General features: G+C 33.0%; 2 protein-coding genes and 1 long non-coding RNA gene across 3 annotated transcripts; 1 reads left to right on the top strand and 2 right to left on the bottom strand.

The window, feature by feature from the left end:
• Positions 1 to 7,372: 7,372 nt before the first annotated feature.
• LOC101268020 (17.3 kDa class I heat shock protein-like) lies at positions 7,373 to 8,257 on the bottom strand. Its single transcript, XM_004246257.5, has one exon. The coding sequence runs from the start codon at positions 8,210 to 8,212 to the stop codon at positions 7,544 to 7,546; it is 669 nt and encodes a 222-aa protein (XP_004246305.1). The 5' UTR covers positions 8,213 to 8,257; the 3' UTR covers positions 7,373 to 7,543.
• A 3,843-nt stretch (positions 8,258 to 12,100) lies between these two features.
• Positions 12,101 to 17,175, top strand: LOC104649039 (uncharacterized). The gene is made up of 5 exons (XR_011211599.1): positions 12,101 to 12,449; positions 13,280 to 13,357; positions 13,853 to 13,938; positions 15,395 to 15,547; positions 16,883 to 17,175. It is a non-coding gene; the product is annotated as an uncharacterized lncRNA (long non-coding RNA).
• Positions 17,176 to 20,017: 2,842 nt separating this feature from the next.
• LOC101268307 (18.2 kDa class I heat shock protein) lies at positions 20,018 to 20,943 on the bottom strand. Its single transcript, XM_004246258.5, has one exon. The coding sequence runs from the start codon at positions 20,665 to 20,667 to the stop codon at positions 20,197 to 20,199; it is 471 nt and encodes a 156-aa protein (XP_004246306.1). The 5' UTR covers positions 20,668 to 20,943; the 3' UTR covers positions 20,018 to 20,196.
• Positions 20,944 to 22,153: the final 1,210 nt, after the last annotated feature.

Genomic DNA, 22,153 nt, shown 5'->3' with positions numbered 1-22,153 from the left:
CAAATAAAATCATCCGTCAAAATCAAGAAAAATGTCACCTAAAACCAAGAAATAAGTAACAAAATACAATAAACTAAATCAACCATAGTATAAGCTGAAAAATAATGGAACAATAACAAAATAAAGCAACAGAACTAAAACAAAATGCTTTATAGTCATAATAGAAATAAAAATAAATAATAATTTTAAAAAGCTATCTAAATAGAGTCAACAATAACAGAGGTCAACACAACTATTCTAATTGAAAGTGTATTGCAATATCAAAATCAAAACATCAAGAACGAACCAGTAAGTGTGAAAAAATTATGCATCAAATAATAACAAAATGACATAAATAAAATATTAAAAATGTAAAATTAAAAGGGTCACCAGAAAAGCCAATCTGGAAATGGGTTTTGTCAGAGTTTGCAGGTTTCACCAGAGTTGGGATGTTAGTTGTTATTATTGTTGCTTCCTAGAGGAACTCGTGGGTGGAGCTAGTGTTTGTTTGGTTGTTTCCGACTCGCTTGAACTGCTAAAGCTTGTTGAACGACTGGATACCTGCAAAAATGAAGAAAAAATCATGAAAGTGGAGAGGGGAAGGGAACTGGTTCGGGTTCCTTGTTATTTGCTCCACTTGAGTTTCGAGCTCCACCAGAAATGTTGTTTCTAGTTTGCTGGGTGTTGTGCGCGTCCGGGAAAAGGTAAATGGGGTGGGTATGGTCGTTTGGTACGGTTCATCAGAGCTTAGAGCTCCTCGTCGGCGCTCGTGAACGGAGACTGAAGCTCGCTTGAGAGTCACGAGTTTTGGCTGTCCGGAGAAGGAAGAAGGAGACTCGCCAGAGTTTGATGTTGCTGCTGCCTGTTCATCGGGGTGGGAGCTGCTGGCCGGAAATAATGGAGAAAACGGAGAGATATGAGCCGTGATGAAAGTAAATGGGGTTTTCGGGTGGTGGACTTGTGGGAGATGGTGCTCCGGCGGTGAGCTGGCCGGAAAGAGGAAATACAATGAAGAGACCTATTTTTTTCTATCTAAAAATTATTAAAACCATTTCCTAAATCTTATTCAACCCCTCCTATTTTTTTTTATCTAATCTAAACTTAAATATAAAAAAATGCAATGAGCCCAAACATATGGCTCGGAATTGTGGCCTAAAATTATTAATCAATCTCCATATGTAAAATTAACCCGTAATGTTTAAATAATTTTTTTAAATTATATAAAATATAAAAATGAATATCAACAAATATAACGAATAAAATGAATATATATATTGAATAAAAATAAAAACAAATATAGAATGAATTCAATCGGCTATGGAAAAAAATATAATTAAAATTAACTTATAAAAACCCCTAAAATTTGACAAATAAGGATAGTTATTGATAAACTTTTTTTAAATTATGAAATATATATAAACCTAAAAATTATGAATTTTGAAAATGTTAGGCCAAAATTGGGTGTTAACAAGCCTTATTTTATAAAACTTTAATAAAGGCTTTCAATATGGAAACTTAGCTTAGCACCGAGTGAACTTAGATGAGGGGTGCCTCTTCCCAATATGGGAAAGCTTGTTCCCCATAGTCCTCACGAGGTGGATAACTACAATGCCCCATTTGGCATATAGAGGGTTTCCATATATGCCTCCAAGTTCCACAAACTATGCTTGCCCCATAGGATGTAGCAAGTGATATCACCTAATATGCTAACATGATGTTAATATTCTACTTTGGCAAGTAGAGCACCTTTCCTTGGTGTAAGGTTCTACAACACCAAATTTCATGTCTAGCACCCATGATCTTAGTGTCGGTTAAGGCTATAGTTTCCCTAAAGTAAAATGGACCATGGAAGTAAAGTAAGGACCCTAACTAGGATAACCTAAGGAAAGTTGCTTAGTGTAGGTGGGGGTATGAGACTTACCTATGCATTGTACAAATAGATCTTCAAGGGAGTTCTAGGAAGGTGTTCTAATATATATGATTATGTTTATGTCCTTTATACATGGCATCGTAGTGTTGTCTACTTGGTATGATGATATGCATGGTATGAGTCTATGTGATTGAAGTCTTATCTTATATGCATAAAGTGGGTCTTAGTGACTATATGAAGAAGGTCTTACTTGGCATGTACAAAATTGTCTTTACTTGCCTTGTTGATGTATGAAATGAATGATATGTTTGTGGTCTCTTGATAGGTTTACTTGTATGTGTAAGGTTATGGGGCATCACATGTACATTGCGCTAGTAAACTTAAATTGGGGTTATGAGTAAGGTCTTATAAGAGTTTATGTAAAGTGAAGTTAGGATATGTGCAAATTGACTATGGTTTACTGTAATGGTTTGGTAGTCTTGACTTGAATGTATCTTATGATGTGCTATACTTCTATGAATGTATATGTTGAGTTAGGAAGGTTATATGTATGAGTACCTTGTGGCCTTAAGGTGACGCATTGCATCAAGTGTCATTAGAGGGTTACTTGGGAAGTTAAGAAGTTAAGAGAAAGAAAGTTTATTGTAAAATGAAGGTGCTCACTGTAATTGAAATAAGCTTACTATAAAGTGGTGACTAAAATACCTTAAATGCAATGTATGATTTTATGTGAGATTGTGACTATCGTATATGCCTAAATGAAGTATGTGAATTGTATGATGCTTATGGTATCAAGTTTTATGAAGTTTTCAAAAATTTACATGATTCACGGTTTCAAGTAAAATGTCTTCTTTAAATGTATGTTTTCCATGGTTGTTATACTTAGTGCATTCTTGTACTAACCTCATTCTTCCTCACCTTTTTATACAAAGTGTAGGTTATGAATGCTTAATGGATGTCTCTAAGGTGAAGGGCTTGATATCTGATTTTCAAGCTCAAGGAAAGAATCCTTAATTTCAAGGACTTCCCATGTCATGTCTTACTGAAAAGTCTTGTATTAGCTTACTTATGATTTATGTTGTAAGGGTCGTGTCCCTAATGTACTCTAATGATGTTCAGTCTAAGAAGGCAAAGAGACTTAGAGTCTAACTATGTAAATATGATATTTTATCTATATAATGAAAGTAATATTTCTAGCATATGATGTGCTAAGAAAGTTTTAAATTTTCTGCTAAATTTACCTAAGAAAATGTGATGAATGATAAAGATGGTCTTGTATAAGACCTCCAAGAGGTCAAGTACGTCATGTTACTTCTAGGGGGTGCTCCTTGGTCATAACAATATGGGACTTCAAAAGGGCACTTATTGTTCAGATAAGATGTAGGAAGTCTATTTATAAGGTGCGTAGCTCTCAGTACACATTCCCCCTAGTATCTCAAAGGTAATTTGGATTGGAAAAGAAAGGCTCTGGATGTTTCAAGGAGTTACTTATGCTCTCTTTCAACCACACTATTTTGTTGTGGTGTGTGTGGACAAGTATTCTGATGAACTATGCCCTTGGATTGAAAAAATGAGACGATTCATTACTAGTGAACTCGAGCCCATTATTTGTCCTAATGATTTTGAGAGAGGTAGAAAATTGGCCTTCAATCATGGTGATGAAAGCTTTTATAGTCTCTAATGCATTGCTTTTGAAACTCAAAAGGTGAGTCCATGTGGACCTGCTATGGTCATCCACCATAGTAAGAAAATACTTGTAATTATCATGAGTAGCTACATGGTAGCGACCCCAAAAATCTACATTAAGAAGTTCAATAATCTTGCTTGTGGTGTTAGTACTTTTAGGGAAGGATAATCTGGTTTGTCTAGCCGGAGGGAAGACAGCGTATAGAAAAGGTTGTTTTTAGGAAAATTTGACTGGTATGGATAGGATAGCCCTCATTTTAACAGAAGGTACATGGCCTAATCTTGTGTGCCACAACATATCTTTATTAGTTTCATGAGACAAACAAGAATTCACATAATGTAACTCATTTTTATTGTAAGGAAAGGAATTCACAGAATTCATTAAAACAGTTTGTAGACTACTAGAACTGGAACTGAAAGAACTAGAATTGGAATTGAAAGATTTTTCAGGCAAGCACTACTTGGAGTCGACAATCAAGCATCTTGAACATAGAAAATAGAGTCCATCTATGTTGCTACCGATCACCTCAGGCCTCTTCAGTGAAGGGGATTGATACAAGCAATGGACATCAGTAAAGGACATAACACCTTTGAGATGTCACTAGGGAATGAACTGAGATTAAATTGTATTTAAAAGATGGTACAAACAGAACATTATGTAAAATGATGTTAGGTGTGAGTGCTACATCAGCAATTTGTATAACCTTCATTTTGTATCCATTAGGAAGTGAAACAAGTAAAAGATATGGTAGAGTTTTGGGATTTGGCAATGAGGCTTGGTTAAAGGTCATATGGTTGGAATCTCCTGAATCTATAATCCACAAGTCAGCATTTGATTTAAAATGTGTACGTGAAGGTTTATAAAAATTTATCAAAGAGTTGCACACTACAATATATACAAAGTTCCCTGCTCTACTTGTAAGATTTGGGCTGGTCGAGCCCTCACTTCCTTGGAAGTGTTGGAGAAGGTTCATCACATGCACATATTGTTCCTTAGTGAGACTCGGATGTTGTTCTTCATTGCTATTGTCCTCACTCTTCCAAGTCATCTTATCACTAGAAGGTTTATGAACATGAGCATTTGTTGCAATCCTATTGTTTTCGTTGGACCTAGAATTATTGTACCTCTTATTGTTCCGATTGTAACCTGCATTATGAGTACTGGTGAATTGAGGATTATCCGAAAGATATCCATGCAACTTGTAACACTTCTAACATTATATCCTGGTCTTTTAAAATAATCACAGATCAAGTTTTCCTTGTTGGAGTTGTCATTTTCTGTGGAGTAATTTGTCTTAAAATTCAGTGGATTAGAAGAACATGCATTGAGAGAGACAACGTCCATTAACATTTAACCTTTGGGTTTAAACTCTCTTTGTTTTTCCTCTAATATCTGTACTGAAAATGCTTGTGCTATCGAGGTCAAGGGATTCATCATAAGAAAAGTGGCTCTGACGATAGTATAGATTTCATTAAGGCTCACTAAAAACTGGATTAAGCGCCTTTCTTGTTCAGCTTTGCGTGTGTCTTCCTTGGCACCACATATGTAAGCACAAGTGCATTGAGCCTTGGCTATCAACTTTTTGAGTTCTTCCCACAACTTCTTCATCTTGGTGTAGTAGGAAGTGTTGTCCAACACAGCTTGATTCAGGTCGTTAATCTCCTTTTGGAGCGAGACAACTTCGAACCGTTGGCCTGGTCATAGAGATCCTCCAATTTTTTCCATAATTAGACTAAATCGTTAACGTACTCAACACTATTTGCGATCTTCTTGACTAGAGAATTCAAAATCCAAGATGTCACAATGTTGTCACATCTCTGCCAAAGATGCAGTTGGGGAGAATTTGCAGCAAGCTTTTTACAATCTCCACTAACAAAATCTAATTTGTTTTTCACAGAAAGAGATCGATACTTCTTCAATAGGATCCATAACCCATTTCATCAAAAGGAATGGGAACAATCAACAGTATAGGGTTATTAGAAGGATGGACATAAAACGGATCACTTGTATCAATGAAAGTAGACGAAACAGTAGCAACATCAGGCATTGTGAGTTTAGCAGACGTAGAAACAAAGAAAAATTGACAAGCTAACAATAGCTAATAATTGCTAGAAAGCTTAGAAATAGAGGAAACTCAAAATATCAATGAGTGGCTGTGATACCATGTCAAATTCATCAATTCGTAACTGAATCTCAAACTTTGAAAGACTAGCTTCAATGGAGAAATTCACGTGGGAGAAATTAATTGGAGAGAAGAGAAGGGAGAAAAAATGTATTATTGTATTAGACTTCATAAAAGAAGCACATACATGCACATGTGTATTTATAGCCCCTAGCTAGCTACTCCGAACGACGAGTTGATTAATAACTAAATAATAAATTGTCAGTTACAACAAACTATAACTGACTAATCAAACAAACTATAACTGACTAATCAAGTTGAATTAACATGATTAACTAATATGACTAACTAATGGCATACGTATAAATACATTCTCAATAGAATGTATTTCATTTATTTCTACTTGTTTGATTAAAAGTGTCCACACAATCAAATACTATGTATACAAAACAAAATTAACACGAGTGCTTTACTTACTCAATAACACAAATAAAAACTACTTCTACATTATTATATAAGAAAGGGGAATAGCACACAACTGGTCGTAAACATGGTTGCTTCAGCTGTGTGCTTCCCTCAAAAGTGTATCTTGGTCTATTGGCTAGAGGTTATAACTTCTCATGTTCAAGGTACCAGTTTTGAACCTCGGTGACAACCTTTTCTTTAATTTTTCTTTTTAATTCCTTCCAACTTTAATTTTATGTAAACATTAATAATCAAAATTTGATTATTTATATATTACTTATTTATATTTTAGTTATTTTATTTTTATTAAAAAAATTAAATAATTATTTCCTTTGGTTTTATACAATTTTTTCGCAATTGTAGAATCATTTTTAGCTCTAACATTTGATTCTCTATCAATGTACTTACTTGTTGACGGGAGGCTATTCCAATAATTTTAACTAATAATAATATCAATTTCTATCCTTTCTGTTGCAAATATTTATAGAAAATTGCTATTATTATAAAAAATAATTACTTACTTCAATATTTCCTAATAAAACTTACTAATGACTTATTTTTATTTCTTAATAGAAATTTTTTTAAAATTTTTACTTATTTTATTATGTTTTTCCACCCCCTCTGCAATTTATTATTTTACTTTAATTTAATAATTTCTAATAAAGCTTTCTAGTTACTTACTAAAATATAAAATTATTATCATTATTATTATCATTATTATTATTATTATTATCAAATGACCCCGCTTCATTTTACTTACTTTAATATCTTCTAATAAACTTACTAATGGATCATTTTAATTCCATAATAAAATTTATTATTAAATTTTAACTTATTTCATTATGTTTACCGAACCCCTCTACAATTAACTATTTTACTTACTTCAATACTTTATAATAACATTAATTAAGTGATAATTTAATAAAATAAACCCCTAATAATATTGATAAATAAACTCCTCAAATTATTTTAATGCATAATTAAATTAAATGGATTTCATTGTCAATATATAGATTCAAAGGAAAAAAATTAAGATGGAAAAAATTTAAGTCATGCTCATTAACGCGACTTCAATATAGCACAGATTTCTTTTTGAATTTTAGAGAAAAGTTTGGGCCAACTAATTTTTATATCAAAAAATATTTTAAATATTTCACATATATTATTAGTCAGTGCTATCTTTTACTAGTATAGTAATATAGATAAATATGGAGCCCATTGCTTAAAAGAGAAATTTTCAAGAGGATGATAAAGAGAAAGGAGATTGTTCATTAAAAGTTTAAATTCTCAGAACATTTTTTTGTTTACAACTTAGACATTACAGATGCACATAATTCAGATTAATTTCCCAACAAACCAAAATACTTAGGAAAACAAACATTATTGAGAAAAGCACTTTTGATCTGCACTGTACTTGTACCTAACCAGAAATGTCAATGGCCTTCACCTCAGGTTTCTTCTTCTCTTCTTCTTTTGGAACAGTCACTGTCAGCACTCCATTCTCCATCGCTGCCTTTATTTCCCCTGTTTTTGCATTCTCCGGCAACCTGAATCTCCTTATAAACTTACCGCTGCTTCTCTCCATACGGTGCCACTGATCGTTCTTCTCCTCTTTCTCTCTGTTTCTCTCACCGCTAATCTGTAAAATCCTTCCTTCTTCCACTTCGACTTTCACTTCCTCTTTCTTGATCCCCGGAACATCCACTTTGAAGACGTGAGATTCTGGAGTCTCTTTCCAATCAATTTTTGCATTTGCGAAATCAGAGATTTCAGGGGCAGAGTATGGAGTGTTGGTTGAAATTGGGAATGGATCCCATAAGTCAAGGGAAAATGGGTCGAAGATATTGCTCCTCCGACCACCAAAGAAGCTTGGAATAAGAGACATTTGTTGTTTGAAGAAAACAGAGGATCTGTATAATTTTTGATTTGATTCTAGTGTTTGATTTGCTTGATGACTTGATGATGATGAACTAAAGAAAGTATGTGTGATATTTATAGGTGATGAATCTGAGAAAATAAAACAATTCGAGTGTAATCTAGGATATTCTTCACTTAATTTTAGATATGAACAGTAAGAAGTTTCTACCATATTCCAGAGATCTTTTTTAAAGAAGGAATAATTGCATCTTCTTTTTGTAAGGAGAAATTTAGCTTTTTGTCAATATTTGTAAGGAAAAAAATCCGATCATTTATTTTTACTTTTTTTTTAAGAAAAAAAAAACCTTCATATGTGTCTTTTATTAATTGAAAAATAAAATTAATTTTGCAAAGTCATTTTTATAGGTGTCAATTATGATTCGACTATATCATTAATTTAATTATCTTTTAAAAATAATAAAAAATATGTCATCAAATTTTGTGAAAAGATTCATTTATGTCAACGTGTAAAGTTTGACTCATCTTATTCTATTTCAGTTAACACTAATGATATGGATAAATAATTTTTCAAACAAAAATGATATAGATGAGATAAAATTTTAACAATGACACAAATAAAAAATTTCACCAAGTTTAATAGCATATTTAAGCTTTTTCGTTGATTAAAAAAAAGATAGGATAAGATATGAACCGAATAAAATAATTTTAGTTTATTTTAGACAGCTCGTATAATAACTATTTTTTTTAATAGTTCAAAATATTAGAACTATTTCACAGCATAATATTTTATACTTGTTATAATTCTTCCCGGAACAATAGTGATAATCGAAACAAAATTGTGGAGTAGGTATTAGGTTGGTTTTTGTCCCTATGATATCTCACTAATCATACTTGACCTGTAATTAATTAAAGTAAGAAATTTTGATTCTTCTACAAAAAGTGAATGTTAATTTAAATAGATCACTTATTGTTGTCAAGGGTAATTTTGATATTACAATAATCATATATATAAATAATAATATTTTTTGTTAGAATTCACGTCAATTAACTCATTTCACATTGAATGGCACTTCCCAAATTAATGTCATTCACTTGGGAAAGTGAAGCTTCAAAGTAAAACCTCTTTCTCAAAATGATATCTCTATGTCAGTTCCGCCACATCATAGTTAAATTTTGCATTCGGATAGAAACGGAAGGGTCTAGAGTTGTGGAGAGGTTTGCGGAGAACTGTAGAACCTTCTAGATTAATCAAGAAGGCTAGAGAATTCCTTAGAATTCTCTAGAATAACTTAGAGTTTTCAAGAAAATCTTTGGAAGGTCCTAGAAAGTGTAGACTTTTCTAGAATAGGGATCAAACTGTAAATAACTTAGGGAATTATAAGTAATTTTTATTTACACTTTAGCCCCTAGGAAGTAGTATAAATAGAAGGGTTCTCATTTGTAAATCAACCAAGAAAGTTGTAAGCATTCTCCAAGCATAATACAAAAGCCTTCTTCCGAATTTCTCCAAGTCTTCCTTTCATTCTCTTAGCGATCTTAGTATAAAAGGGTTTAATTGAGCTTACAAGATCGTGAAAAATTCGTGAGTGAGTTGTCAAGTGCCGCACGGAGTCTTAGAAAATACTCTAAGTCTGTAACAACGTGGTATCAGAGCGAGGTTTGATACTAAGGGAATGGCTACCAAAGGAGACGTTAACAGCGCTGGCACCACCAACGTCCGTATGGATGGTGGAAAGAAGAACCAAAAGGGGGAGAAACATCAAAAGTGTAATGAGGAGGTGCTGCCTGATACCACACCTAGCGAGGCGTTAACATCTCATCCACCATCGACTATCAAAGTAAGTGACGAAGAAATGGGTGAAGACGCCATAGACGTCACCGCTAGAGAAGAATGGGTCGCAAGGGTGGAAGTGGAAAGGCAGGCCGTGGAGATATTAAGTCGGCGCATGAATGTGGCCAACGACAAGTTCAAGACCCTTGAAGGACTTCACCCTTGAGGAGACCGAGAGTATCCGTAAGGAGTTTGAGATGAAGGAGGTTATCACTTCCTTGGAGTGTCGGCTTATAGACGCGCTTATCACGATCGAGACGCTGAAGGTCGAAGTGAAAACACTAAAGGAAGGCGTGGAAGTTGGAGGATCGTCGTCGTTCGACCGAGATAGGGAGGCCAAGGTCGAGGCTCCTAAGCCACATGTGTTCAAAGGCGTCCATAACGCACAAGAGGTGGAGAATTTCTTATGGTACTTCGAAAATTACTTCAAATGTAATCGGGTAACAAACGACGAAAATAAGAACAACACAACTGTGTTGTATCTTTCGGAGATGCTCATGCTATGATGGAGGCGTAAAGAATCAGAAATAGGGAAGGGGCGTTGCACCATCAACACTTGGGAGTGATTCCGCGAGGAGTTCAAGAAAACCTTCTTCCCTAACAACGTTATCTATGAGGCAACGCGACAGTTTATGGAACTGAAGCATACGGGCAGCATACACGCATTCACCACCCTTACGCTTCAGATTCCTAACCTCGTGGATGAAGATATGTTTTTCCACTTCATGAATGGGCTGCAAAATTGGGCGAGGACGGAGTTGGAACGCCGATAGATCGGGACTATTGATGAAGCCATCACGCAGGCCGAAGCTTTGACCGACTTCAGGCACGAGAAGCCTGACATAGCCAAAGGAGATGAGATGAGAGGTAGTCATGACAACGGTAAAAGAGATCATGGCAAAGGCGAGGAGTAGCGGCCACATCCTAAGAAGCATGATACCTATAAGTCCGATGGCAAGAAGTCTAGATGTCATGGCAACACATAGAGAAAGACAGAGGTCGCCAAAAGAGGTGGTTGATACATATGTGGTGGGCCTCATGGCTATGCAAGGTGCCCTGAGTTGAAGAGCCTTGGTGCTACCTTCTGAGAGCGGAAAGAGAAGGAAGCATATGAGAAAGAACAAGGTGCGGAGACGAAGCAGTTGGGCTTGATAGGATTATGCGGAGCTATCACCAAACAACCAGAGAAGTCGAGAGTATGCGGCGCGCAGTATGTCGACATCACGATCAATGGAAGACCCGCTCGTGCTATGGTCAACACAGGTGCAGAAGTCAATATTATGACCAAGATAGCAGTGACAAGGTTGTGGCTGTGTTACAATTCAAGTAACGCCCAACTTAGGACTATCAATGCACCACCGACTCCCGTGAGTGACGTCGCACATGGAGTAAGCATCACGCTAGGGGAGTGGCAAGGTAAAACCAACTTCATTGTTGCTCCTTTAGATATTTTGATATAATTCTTGGGCAGGATTACTTCTAGCAGTGTCACGCGGTTATCAATCCTTACCTCCAATGACTTCTGGTCATAGATCAAGGAGAAACATGCATGGTTCCCCTGGGTAAGGCATCAAAGACGGTAGAACAAGTGTGACTAACAGCCATACAACTCAAAAGAAGCAATAAGAAAAAGGGGATGACATTCGCAACCACTATTGCAAGTTTAAAAGAAGACAATGGTTCCAAAAGGGCCTCGCCACCACGCCCAAAGAAGGATAATAATATTGTGATGCCAAGGAAGCCGTCGAGGCGCTTGCCTCCTAGGAAGGAGGTAGATCGTGAGGCCGAGATAGAAGAGATAACAAAGCAATTGAAGGAGTTGTGCGAGGTCATTGATCGAATAATTGGACTATTGGTTGCGTGTACGAAAAGACAAAACTCGATCGCCGATGAAGTGATGATGCGACGCGGTCGTCGCATCAATAGGTGGGGAGAGTGTTACGTCCCACCGCATCATAGTTAAATTTTACATCCGAATAGAGATGAAAGGGTCTAGAGTTGTGGAGAGGTTTGCAGAGAACTCTAGAACCTTCTAGATTAATCAAGAAGGCTAGAGAATTCCTTAAAATTCTCAAGAAAGTCAAGAAAGGAATTCTCTAGAATAACTTAGACTTTTCAAGAAAGTCTTCGGAAGATCCTAGAAAGTGTAGACTTTTCTAGAATAGGGATCAAAGTGTAAATAACTTAGCGACTTGTAAGTAATTTTTATTTACATTTTAGGCCCTATGAAGTAGTATAAAAAAAAGGGCTCTCATTTGTAAATCAACTAAGAAAGTTGTAAGCATTCTCCAAGCATAATACAAAAGCCTTCTTCAAAAATTCTCTAAGTCTTACTTTCATTCTCTTAGCGATCTTAGTATAAAGGGCTTACTTGAGTTTACAAGATCGTGAAAGATTCGTGAGTAAGTTGTCAAGTGCCGCACGGAGTCTTAGCAAATACTCTAAGTCCGTGACATCTCTCTCTCGTTTCTTTCTTAGCTTTAGAGGGGATGAACTCAACAAATTGTTGATGAAATTTTAGGAAAAAATTCAAGGCAGAACTCCTATAGGAAGGAACTTTGCTAAGATTTTTATCAATTTTTGGGTTTTCTTCACTATTTTTCGCTTTGAGCTAAAGGTACTTTTCCATCCCTCTTTGATCTTTATTCTTGCAAGCTTCGGTCCAGATTTTTTGTTTCTTGAGTTTGGTTGTTTTTATCTGAATTTAAGATTAAGATTTATGATTAATGTTTTATCTGATTTGATATATAAAGCTTTTGCTTACAAATAATCTGTACATGGTAGCTTAAGTTAAAGGTAGGTAAAATTGATTTGGTTGTTTGATTTTTTATGCTTACGTCAAGACCAACAACCATCAACTCTCGGCTTGTTGGTAAGAGAGTTTCAAGTCCGATTTCAGGTGGACCACCCTCCACACAAGCACTGCCTGACGAAGGGGACGGAGAAAGCTACATGCACAAATTTAGGGATAAACTTAAGTCTTAGAGAAAACACACTTCTCAGTTCAAGTCATTCAATAAAATGTGTTTGGCTATATAAAAATGATATCACTAACCCTCCATAAGCCAGAAGAGCGTCTTATTAAGCGGGAAAATAACAATTGCCTCTAGTGTCTCTCAAAGTCTATTACCACGCATAACTAAACAAGAAATTGTTGTATTTTGTGCTTGTAAGTTTAATATATTCATATTCCCACAAACTAGCTACTGTGACTGGACTGATTATCTTACACTATCCTACTACTGGAAATGATAAAATGACAACAAAAGTTCAAATATTGAACTAAAATCTTGTAAAGAAAACAAAAGCAAATGATATCTTCGAATTCGAACACCAGTTAATTTGATTCAGAGTTTTACAATTCCATTAGAGTCCAACCTATTATCAGACTTCAATTATAATGATAATTGTGCCTTTTTCTCTTTATAACTTGCACAAACATTCTAGTTTCATTTTACAGGAACTCCAGCAGACTCAACTTACCTAGGGATCTCCAAAAAGATCTTTCCTTCAGTACCTCAGCTGGTAGCTTTCGATACTAATGCTCTGTTTATATATTGATTTAGCATGTAGCTTCACTTTCTTGACATTTCTGCCTTCCCAATCCGAAGGTATCTCCTTAGGACAGCTTCGATCATTTGGATAACTTTCTTTGGCAACTAAGATCTAAAACCGGAATATTTGTATAAAGATAAATACACTCTTAATCATTTCTGCTTCACTTTTCGAACAAGGAGAAAACAATTGGCAACCTTAGTTGCTCGGGCTCTTATAAATATAAGAAGTCATGAATTTCAATCGTACAACAACTTTGCAAATAGTAAAATGCACTTCAGTTTGCCAACTATAGTTGTTAGCTTTTTCATAAAAATCAAACGAACCATATAACACATGGGATGACTGATGAAAAAAATCATGTGTCACTCGCAAGAAAGTTGGAATTGTCTATATGGGTCCTTGTTGTCTATGTTGTTATGCCCTGAAATGGTCTAAATTTTGTTGTTTTGCCCTGAAACTAAGATGTAAATGCTGGTTGGAAGCACTAGTTGATCACAACCATAGTGAATGATAGCATACTTTATATTTGAACCTCAATCTCCTTAAAGGTACGCCATTCTGTTTTAGCTTAAACTTTTTATTTTCTAACAGAAATAATCTTTGTAGAAAGAATTTAGAATTTGAAAACTGTGTGTACTGACTATATTTAAGTTAAGAAGCTTGTTCGTTATTGCCAAATATTTGATAATAGAATTTATGGTTTGTCATTAAAGAAAGAAGATCCAATTGAACTTTCGCTAATTGAATTTGAGGAAATTGCCTCAACAACAAATAACTCAAAGTAGAAAACAAACTCGGTGAAGGAGGATTTGGTTCAAATTTCTGAATGATAAATAGAGACATGTATAAAGGAATTAGCTAATTAGACTTAACATTTTTAGTCTTTCTGCACCTTTCACTATTTTACAAGATACGCTATCCTTAATACAATATATGTGTTTAAATTGATAGACTAAAGCAACTATATAAACTAATTTTTGGTGAACTTAAAAGCTGATGCATGAATTTTAAATTAGTAACTTCGAATTCTCATGTTCAATAATTGATTCTCTCGTCTTTCATAGATTTTATCCTTGTGAAACTCAATAAAAATACTTTCTCACGTCATACTGAAGAACAATTATGAAAACTGACCATGGAAAAGTAATTATTTAAGTTGCATAAAATTTCAAAAAAGAAAACAAAATCATCCATGAACATGAATAACTTCAAAGTCATAACGAAAGAACTGGATCTGAACTTGTGTATGTACTTTATTTAAGGAACATTTTTTTCATGGACCATGGATCACTTTCCACCCTCTTGCTACTTTAAGAAAGTACTTCTTGTAATTTTAAAATTGGTACATATTGTGTTCCCATTCTCTCGGTGAAGAGTAGTCTTGTAACTTCTCTGGAATGCTCACCAATTTCTTGTAAAATGAAAGCAGAACTTCTCAATTACTCTTTTGGTACCCTTGGTTGGTTGAGTTGATTGACCTACAATATATATATAAGAAAATGAGTCAGATAGTAAGTCGGATACAAGCAAAAATTAGTAGATAGTAAGTCGAATACAAGCAACTTTAGTAGATAACAAGAAAGGTAATTACAGTTTGTTTAGCGATAAAATAATTGGACTGCATTGATGTTGTGGTGCTTGAATCGTACAATAAAAAATTGTATCATTATCCTGAATTTGTTTGACTACTTCTTTTGCATTATTAAGTAGACAACAATAATTGAAAAGAACCAATTTACTTGACAACTTACTTTTGTTACATTATTAGGTGTAGAAGGTCCTTCCTTTCTGACTTGTTGATAACTATGTTGTTGCTGAACTTTAGAGTGGATTTTCTACATAAGAATAGGACAGTTTCTACTATTTTTCCCTTATGTTCCACATGATCCACACTTCTTTTTTCTGCCTTTTCTTGATGATTTTAACAAAGTGAGCTTTCCAGAATTTGATTCTTTTTTAATTGTCTCGTCAATCCCTCTTCCTTAGTTTTCTTGGTCTCCGCAGTTGTGCTTTGTATATTGGTGGCAATGGGGGTTCGAACCTGACAGGATGGATGCATTGTAACTCTTCGTGTACCGATCAGTTGTATAACATTCATGACATATATTTCAGGCTCATCATTCTTAACCCATATAACTGCAATAGGATGATTAGAAGGTATTCTTGTTAAGTCCCATCTCCTACAAGAACATGTCTTGTTTTTAAGATCAACAGAGAATAGGCTAAGATAGATGTCCTCAATCTAATAGTGGAATTGATCAGATTTAGTGGCAATACATTCAGCCGTTTTAGTTTCTAGCTTCAACATGATTTTGTGATAGATTCTCTGGTAGTACTTCATCATTTTATCTTTGTTCTTTTGAAGTTTGGACAGCATATAGATCCTAATAGATTAAGTCATTGTCCAAATATATTTGTCTTTTACTTGTAGAAGTACATTATTGAATGACTCATACAAATTGTTTAATAACACATCACATTTTGAAAAAGAAGAGAAAAAAACTCTTGACTAGTGACATGATTGCTTCTTAATAAACCATGATGGAGCTTTTGGATCTATCTTTTATATCTTTCATATGAAGGATTCAGGTTTTGTAGTTGCCCTAGCAACTTTCAACTTCCGTGTGCTCAACAAATATTTTTAACTTCTCTATTGTCAGGTATTTCATAGACAAAGTTATATATATCTAAGTCAGTTGTTAAAAGTCTTATACTCGTCTCAAAATAAGGCTCAAACTTGAATCAAAATTTCACCTTTTATCATTGACTTTAAAAAAAAATAATCATACACTGCCTCGTCTGAATAATGGAATTTTCATTTCCATTGCAATAGTCATAAGAAGCTATATGTCCATTAATATAGTTCATCTCTAGCTCAAACACCCACCAACTTTTATAGTGTAATTTAATGGTGTACATATGTGAATCTTCACCTTCATCTGTCATGCAAAAGAAAAAGTAGAATCTATTAGTCTTTTAAAAATAAACATCTCCACTAGGAAATGTAAATGATACAAATCCAACACATAAATATGTAACCAATAATGAAAATCTAAATTAATTTTTAATTTGAATTAAGCAAACTACAGTTCTTAAAAGGTTGACGTATATGTATCATAGTTTATGAGTACTTCACATTTAATTATGTGCAATTCTCAATTTTCAAATATGTTTATGGCATTCTAATACGTGGAACAAACACAAAATCTAATATGTCATATAAATTTAGAATATGCACTACACATATAAGAATTATAATAACTTTTGTAAAAAAATTGATATTCATTCTTTATGTGAAATATTAGTTGCGTTCTGTAACTCAACGTTTTTCCCCAGATCTCCATACAATCAAAGATTCAGGCTATAAATAAATTAATTGAGTACTTACATGCCACGTGAATTGTAGCCCATTCTTGCTTCTGAGTTTCATTGTGAAATAAAATGATATTGTTTCTCTTCAATAAGTGTACTGAGTTATTTTCTGTGTTGCAGAAGTGTCTGGATTATATTCTCGTATAAATGGGGAGGCAACTAAAGAGAAAAATTGTTCATCAATAAACGAAAACACAAAGTAGTGTATGAAAGGATTGGATCCACATTCAAATTGAAGAAGGCAGCAGGGCTGAGATATGGTTGTGTATAAGAAATGATGTTATGGGAGAAGTTATAAACACGTTTTAGTTTTGGGTTTTGTTCTCTGCGCAGAAGTGTTTTTTGTTGTAATACCGAAATTTTCCTTGACAACAATAAGTGATCTATTAAACTACCATTCACTGTTAGTAAAATGACTGAAATCATTTGCTTTAATTAATTAAAGGTTAAGTATGATTAGTGAGATATTATAGGGACCAAAATCAACAAAAGATAATAACAGAGGGACGAAAACAATTATTTTCTCCATATATTTTTTCAAAATGACATAAAAAATAGATATAAGTGTCAAAAATAAACCTAATATCTAAACTATTATTTATTAGTTAGAGAAATGCATCTCTCATTTATAACATTCTCATCGTAGTGGGTAAATTATATAAAAGGGACAAGTATTAGTGTTCTTTTTTTAAAACATAAAAGACCTCAAAATTGAATTAGATAGGGTTCTGTAAGGTGTGAATATTATTGAAGTTAAAAACTAGTATAGGTGTTTTCTTTATGTCTGCTTAAGATTGGCTGCCAGAATTATCAGATATTTGTGTTGGTGCATTTTCTAGATTAGTGCAAGGTGTCATCTGCTATAGCGACATGCAAGGTTGCTATTTCAGGGTTCCAGAACTCTAAGGGCGCATTCATAACGCTCCTTGGCTTAAAAATTATTGTTTTCGATAACTTTTTAATAAATTAGTATCTTAAAATAGTCTCCTAGTTAAATATAAAAAAATCTAGTTATTTCAAATTCTAAATCATTCTCAAATCTAAGATTCCTTCAAAAACAACTCTTCAAATTTCTCCAGTATTTAAAAATCAATCCAAGCTCTTTTATCCATAACCCTTTCGCTCAGAACATATTAGTAGCGTTGTACACATAAGGAGAAGTCTCATGCTTTCAATAATTGACAATGAAGCAATTATTTTCAAAGTTCAAAATCACCCCAAATCTTATTCTATTTTATTCAATTCTTAACATGATTTCGTCATTATTTTGTCTTGTGTGGCGTTTTACAATCTATTGTATCATGTAGCACATGTGTGTTTATTCAGGAGCGTAGCTATATACTTTTCAGGGTGTCCACCGGGAAATTATATCGTATATACAAGTAAAATATTATATATTATGTTTGTTTTCAACCTCTTTTTTTCAAATTTCAAACCTTTGTCTCTTTTTTTTTTTAATTTTTCATGTATGTTACTTTTTTTTGTCAAAAAACTTTCATGTATATTACGTAGTTAAATTTTAAAAATTTCTAGGGCACCTTTTATCTTTTTCCTCTTTTTTTTCAAATTTTCCCATGTATTAACATACTTTTTTCAAAAAAAAAAAAATCATGTATGTTAAGTAGTTTAATTTTTAAAATTTCTAGTTCAAATTTTTTTCCTCTTTTTTAAAAAAATTTTGCATGTATATTACGTACTTTTTTCAAAAATTTCATGTATATTATGTAGTTAAATTTTTAGGGCGCCTATCATCTTTTTCCTTTTTTTTAAAAAAAAAACAAATTTCATGTATATTAAGTATTTTTTTGAAAAATTTCATGTATATTATGTAGTTAAATTTTTTAAATTTTTAGGGCGCCTATCATCTTTTTCCTTTTTTTTCTAAATTTTCATGTATATTACATATTTATTTATTTTCAAAAAAAAATTCTTGTGTACGACGTAGTTTAATTTTTAAAATTTCTAATTCAAATTTATTCCTTTTATTTTCAAATTTTTCATGTAAAATTTCTAGGGCGCCTTTCATCGTTTTCCTCTTTTTTCTCAAATTTATCATGTATATTACATACTTTTTTCATTAAATTATTATATATTACGTAGTTTAATTTTTAAAAAATTTCTAGTGCACTCATTCAACCAAAAGAAAAAATGTATTCGTACATAATTTCTGGACATCCTTCGTGAAATTTCTGGTTACACCACTATGTCTACTTGTTCAATTTCATACAAATTTAAGTACCTTTATTAGGGATGTCAAATGAGTGAATTGGCCTGAAATTGAAAAAGTTAAGATGGGCCGCATTATAAAGCAGAATGGGTAATAATCCGCCCAATTAATTTTGAGTTCAAATAGGTTAAAATCGAATTGGGTCATGATCCATCCAATTTAACCTGCTTTATGCAAGCAAAATCTTTGGTTAGTACAACACAATACTAAGTAGCAAGTAAAAATACAACACGATATTAAAAAATAATACAAATATTAAATAGCAATAATAACACGATATAGGTAGGACTATGATAGAATATTGAGTGGAAAGTACAGAACAATACTATAACTTCCGAAATCGATTATTGAGAAACAAGAAAAATCTGAGAACAAATTTGGTGAATTGTGTTCTCATATCATTGCCTCTTTTTAACTTATTGATCAGTCACTGCACTGTCTAGATTTTTTTAAGTACAAAATATAGAACGTTTTATGCTGTGAATAAATAGCAATCGACCTATAGTAATAGTAATTGCAAATAATAGCATTTGTTTGGGTCCAGCCATTTGATATGGCTTTTTGGTAAATTTCAGATACTTTTCTATGCTAAGCTCTTGCTACTGTTTTTGACTTGAAAATACAACATTCTAACAACTAGTAGTTCAACTCTCACTGCACCAAGCAAAGATCGATGATTGAAATCAAAATCAAAGAAAAAACTCAAAAATTCGTATCAAAGTGGAGAATATATTGAGCTCAATTGAAAATTTATTTAGAACAGATTTATTGAATTGGATTGAAAACTGACCTAAATCTAAGTTATGTTGAACAAGTATGAATGAGTTATTAAATATAGGCTCATTTTGAGCCCTCTAACTTACGGTAAAGATCATATACTAGAAATGTCAAATTAAGAATAAGAATTATATTTATGTATCATATCAATATATGATAGAGGCAAATAGTATACACCACTAAAGTCTAAACACAGATGTGGTGTGTATAATTAACTTACCGCAAAATGATATAATAATGTTGACATCCAGTTTACAACAAAAAGAAATTTTTCATTAATTAAACACTCGCGACATTGTCTTGTTTACAAATGCTAGTAGAAGAAGACCACAATTATACATAAATTAAAATTAAGATCTTAATCTCCAACAAACCAAAAGTACTTGAGAAACACATATTATTGAGAAAGGAAATTTCATCAAACACTTGTTTAACCAGAGATGTCAATTGCCTTCACCTCAGATTTCTTCTTCTCTTCTTCTTTTGGAACAGTCACTGTCAGCACTCCATTCTCCATCTCTGCCTTTATTTCCCCTGTTTTTGCATTCTCCGGCAACCTGAATCTCCTTTTGAACTTACCGCTGCTCCTCTCCATACGGTGCCACTGATCGTTCTTCTCCTCTTTCTCTCTGCTTCTCTCACCGCTGATCTGTAAAATCCTTCCTTCTTCTACTTCAACTTTAACCTCCTCTTTCTTGATCCCCGGAACATCCACTTTGAAGACGTGAGCTTGTGGGGTCTCTTTCCAATCAATTTTTGCATTTGCAAAAGCAGAGATTTCACGAGCAGAGGATGGGGTGTTGGCAATTGGGAAGCCCTCGAAGGGATCCCATAGGTCAAGGGAAAATGGGCCGAAGATATTGCTTCTCCGACCACCAAAGAAGCTTGGAATCAGAGACATTTGTTGTTTGAAGAAAACAGAGGATCTTAGATTGTGGTGCTTAATTTGCTTGATTGCTTGGTGATGGACAAACTAAAGAAAGTACGGTGGTATTTATAGTCGATGAATCTGAGAAACTCGAGTGTATTCTAGCCTCTTCTTTGCTTCATTTTAGATACGGAACAGTCAGAGACTTCTACAATATTCCAGACATATTGTTTTTATGAGAAGGAATAATTGCAAGAGTAATTTAGCTTATCGTTTTTGAAAAGGAAAAAGAATTAAATATGTTATCACATTTTATATTTAAAATTGGACTATTTATATCTGTTTTTGTTCTAAAAAAATTCATTCGCGTCAATATTCGTTAACTAAAAAAAAATAATTTCACAAAATCATTTTTTATCCATATCAATTATGATTCCATCATATCTTAATTTAATTAAATTTTAAAAGTAAATGATTTATATATACCATTTCAGTTAACAAATAATGACATGAATGAATTCTTTTCTCAAACAAAACTGATATAGATAAGCCAAAATTTTAAGGACAAATTACAGAAATATACATTTTTATTTCACTTATTTCCATTATACTCTATTACTTTTTCAAAATCTCCAAAATCTCTTACTTTTTTAATGTATCCGAACTGTATATTAATGTATCCAAGTCAGTATTTAATGTATCCGAGTTATATATTATGTATACGACCTAGTTCTTAATGTAATCCGAACTATATATGAATATATGTGATTCAGTATTTAATGTATTTAAGCTATATATTATGTATCCAAGTTAGTTATTAATGTATTCGAGACAGTATTTAATGTATTTGAACTTCAGTTATTGTATCCAAAAATTTTTTAATCTTTAAGGAATTAATGTAACTAAAAACTTATTAAGAATAGATTATAATTTTATATTAAAACTATCGGATGACACAATGAAATTTTTCACAAAGTATAATAACATATTTAAGTTTTTCCTTTATTAAAAAGAAGATAAGATAATATATGAACAGAATAAAATAATTTTAATTTATTTTAGACTGCTCTTACAATAACTTCTTTTTTTTAAAGTAGTTCAAAATATTATAACATATTTCACAACATCATATTTGATACTTGTTGTAATTCTTTCCGGAAAAATAATGATAATGGAAACAAAATTGTGGAGTAGATATTTGTTTGTATATTCTAGTGCATATTTAAAAGAAATTTCTTTTAAAATTTTAGTTGAAATTAGGCAGGTGCAAATAAAAATATTCTCCAAATAAATTCAGTAAAAAATAGACAAAAGCAAATTGATAACACATCGGCAAGATAATTGTTTTTCTTTTATCCTTACTAGTTATTACCCATCTACTTTGGTTCCAACTTTTTCATTATGTATAGAGGTGGCCAGAAGCAGATAACATTCCTGGACTACTTTTAACCGAGGACATTACTTTTTGGAATATTTTTATTTTGTTTATTTTATTTTTTAATATATTATATATTTAGAA

The sequence above is a fragment of the Solanum lycopersicum genome, chromosome 9 (genome assembly GCF_036512215.1).
Source record: "Solanum lycopersicum chromosome 9, SLM_r2.1".
NCBI classification, from domain to species: Eukaryota; Viridiplantae; Streptophyta; class Magnoliopsida; order Solanales; family Solanaceae; genus Solanum; species Solanum lycopersicum.
Note: the sequence above shows the minus strand (reverse complement) of the source record. Positions and strands in the feature narration are given on the sequence as shown.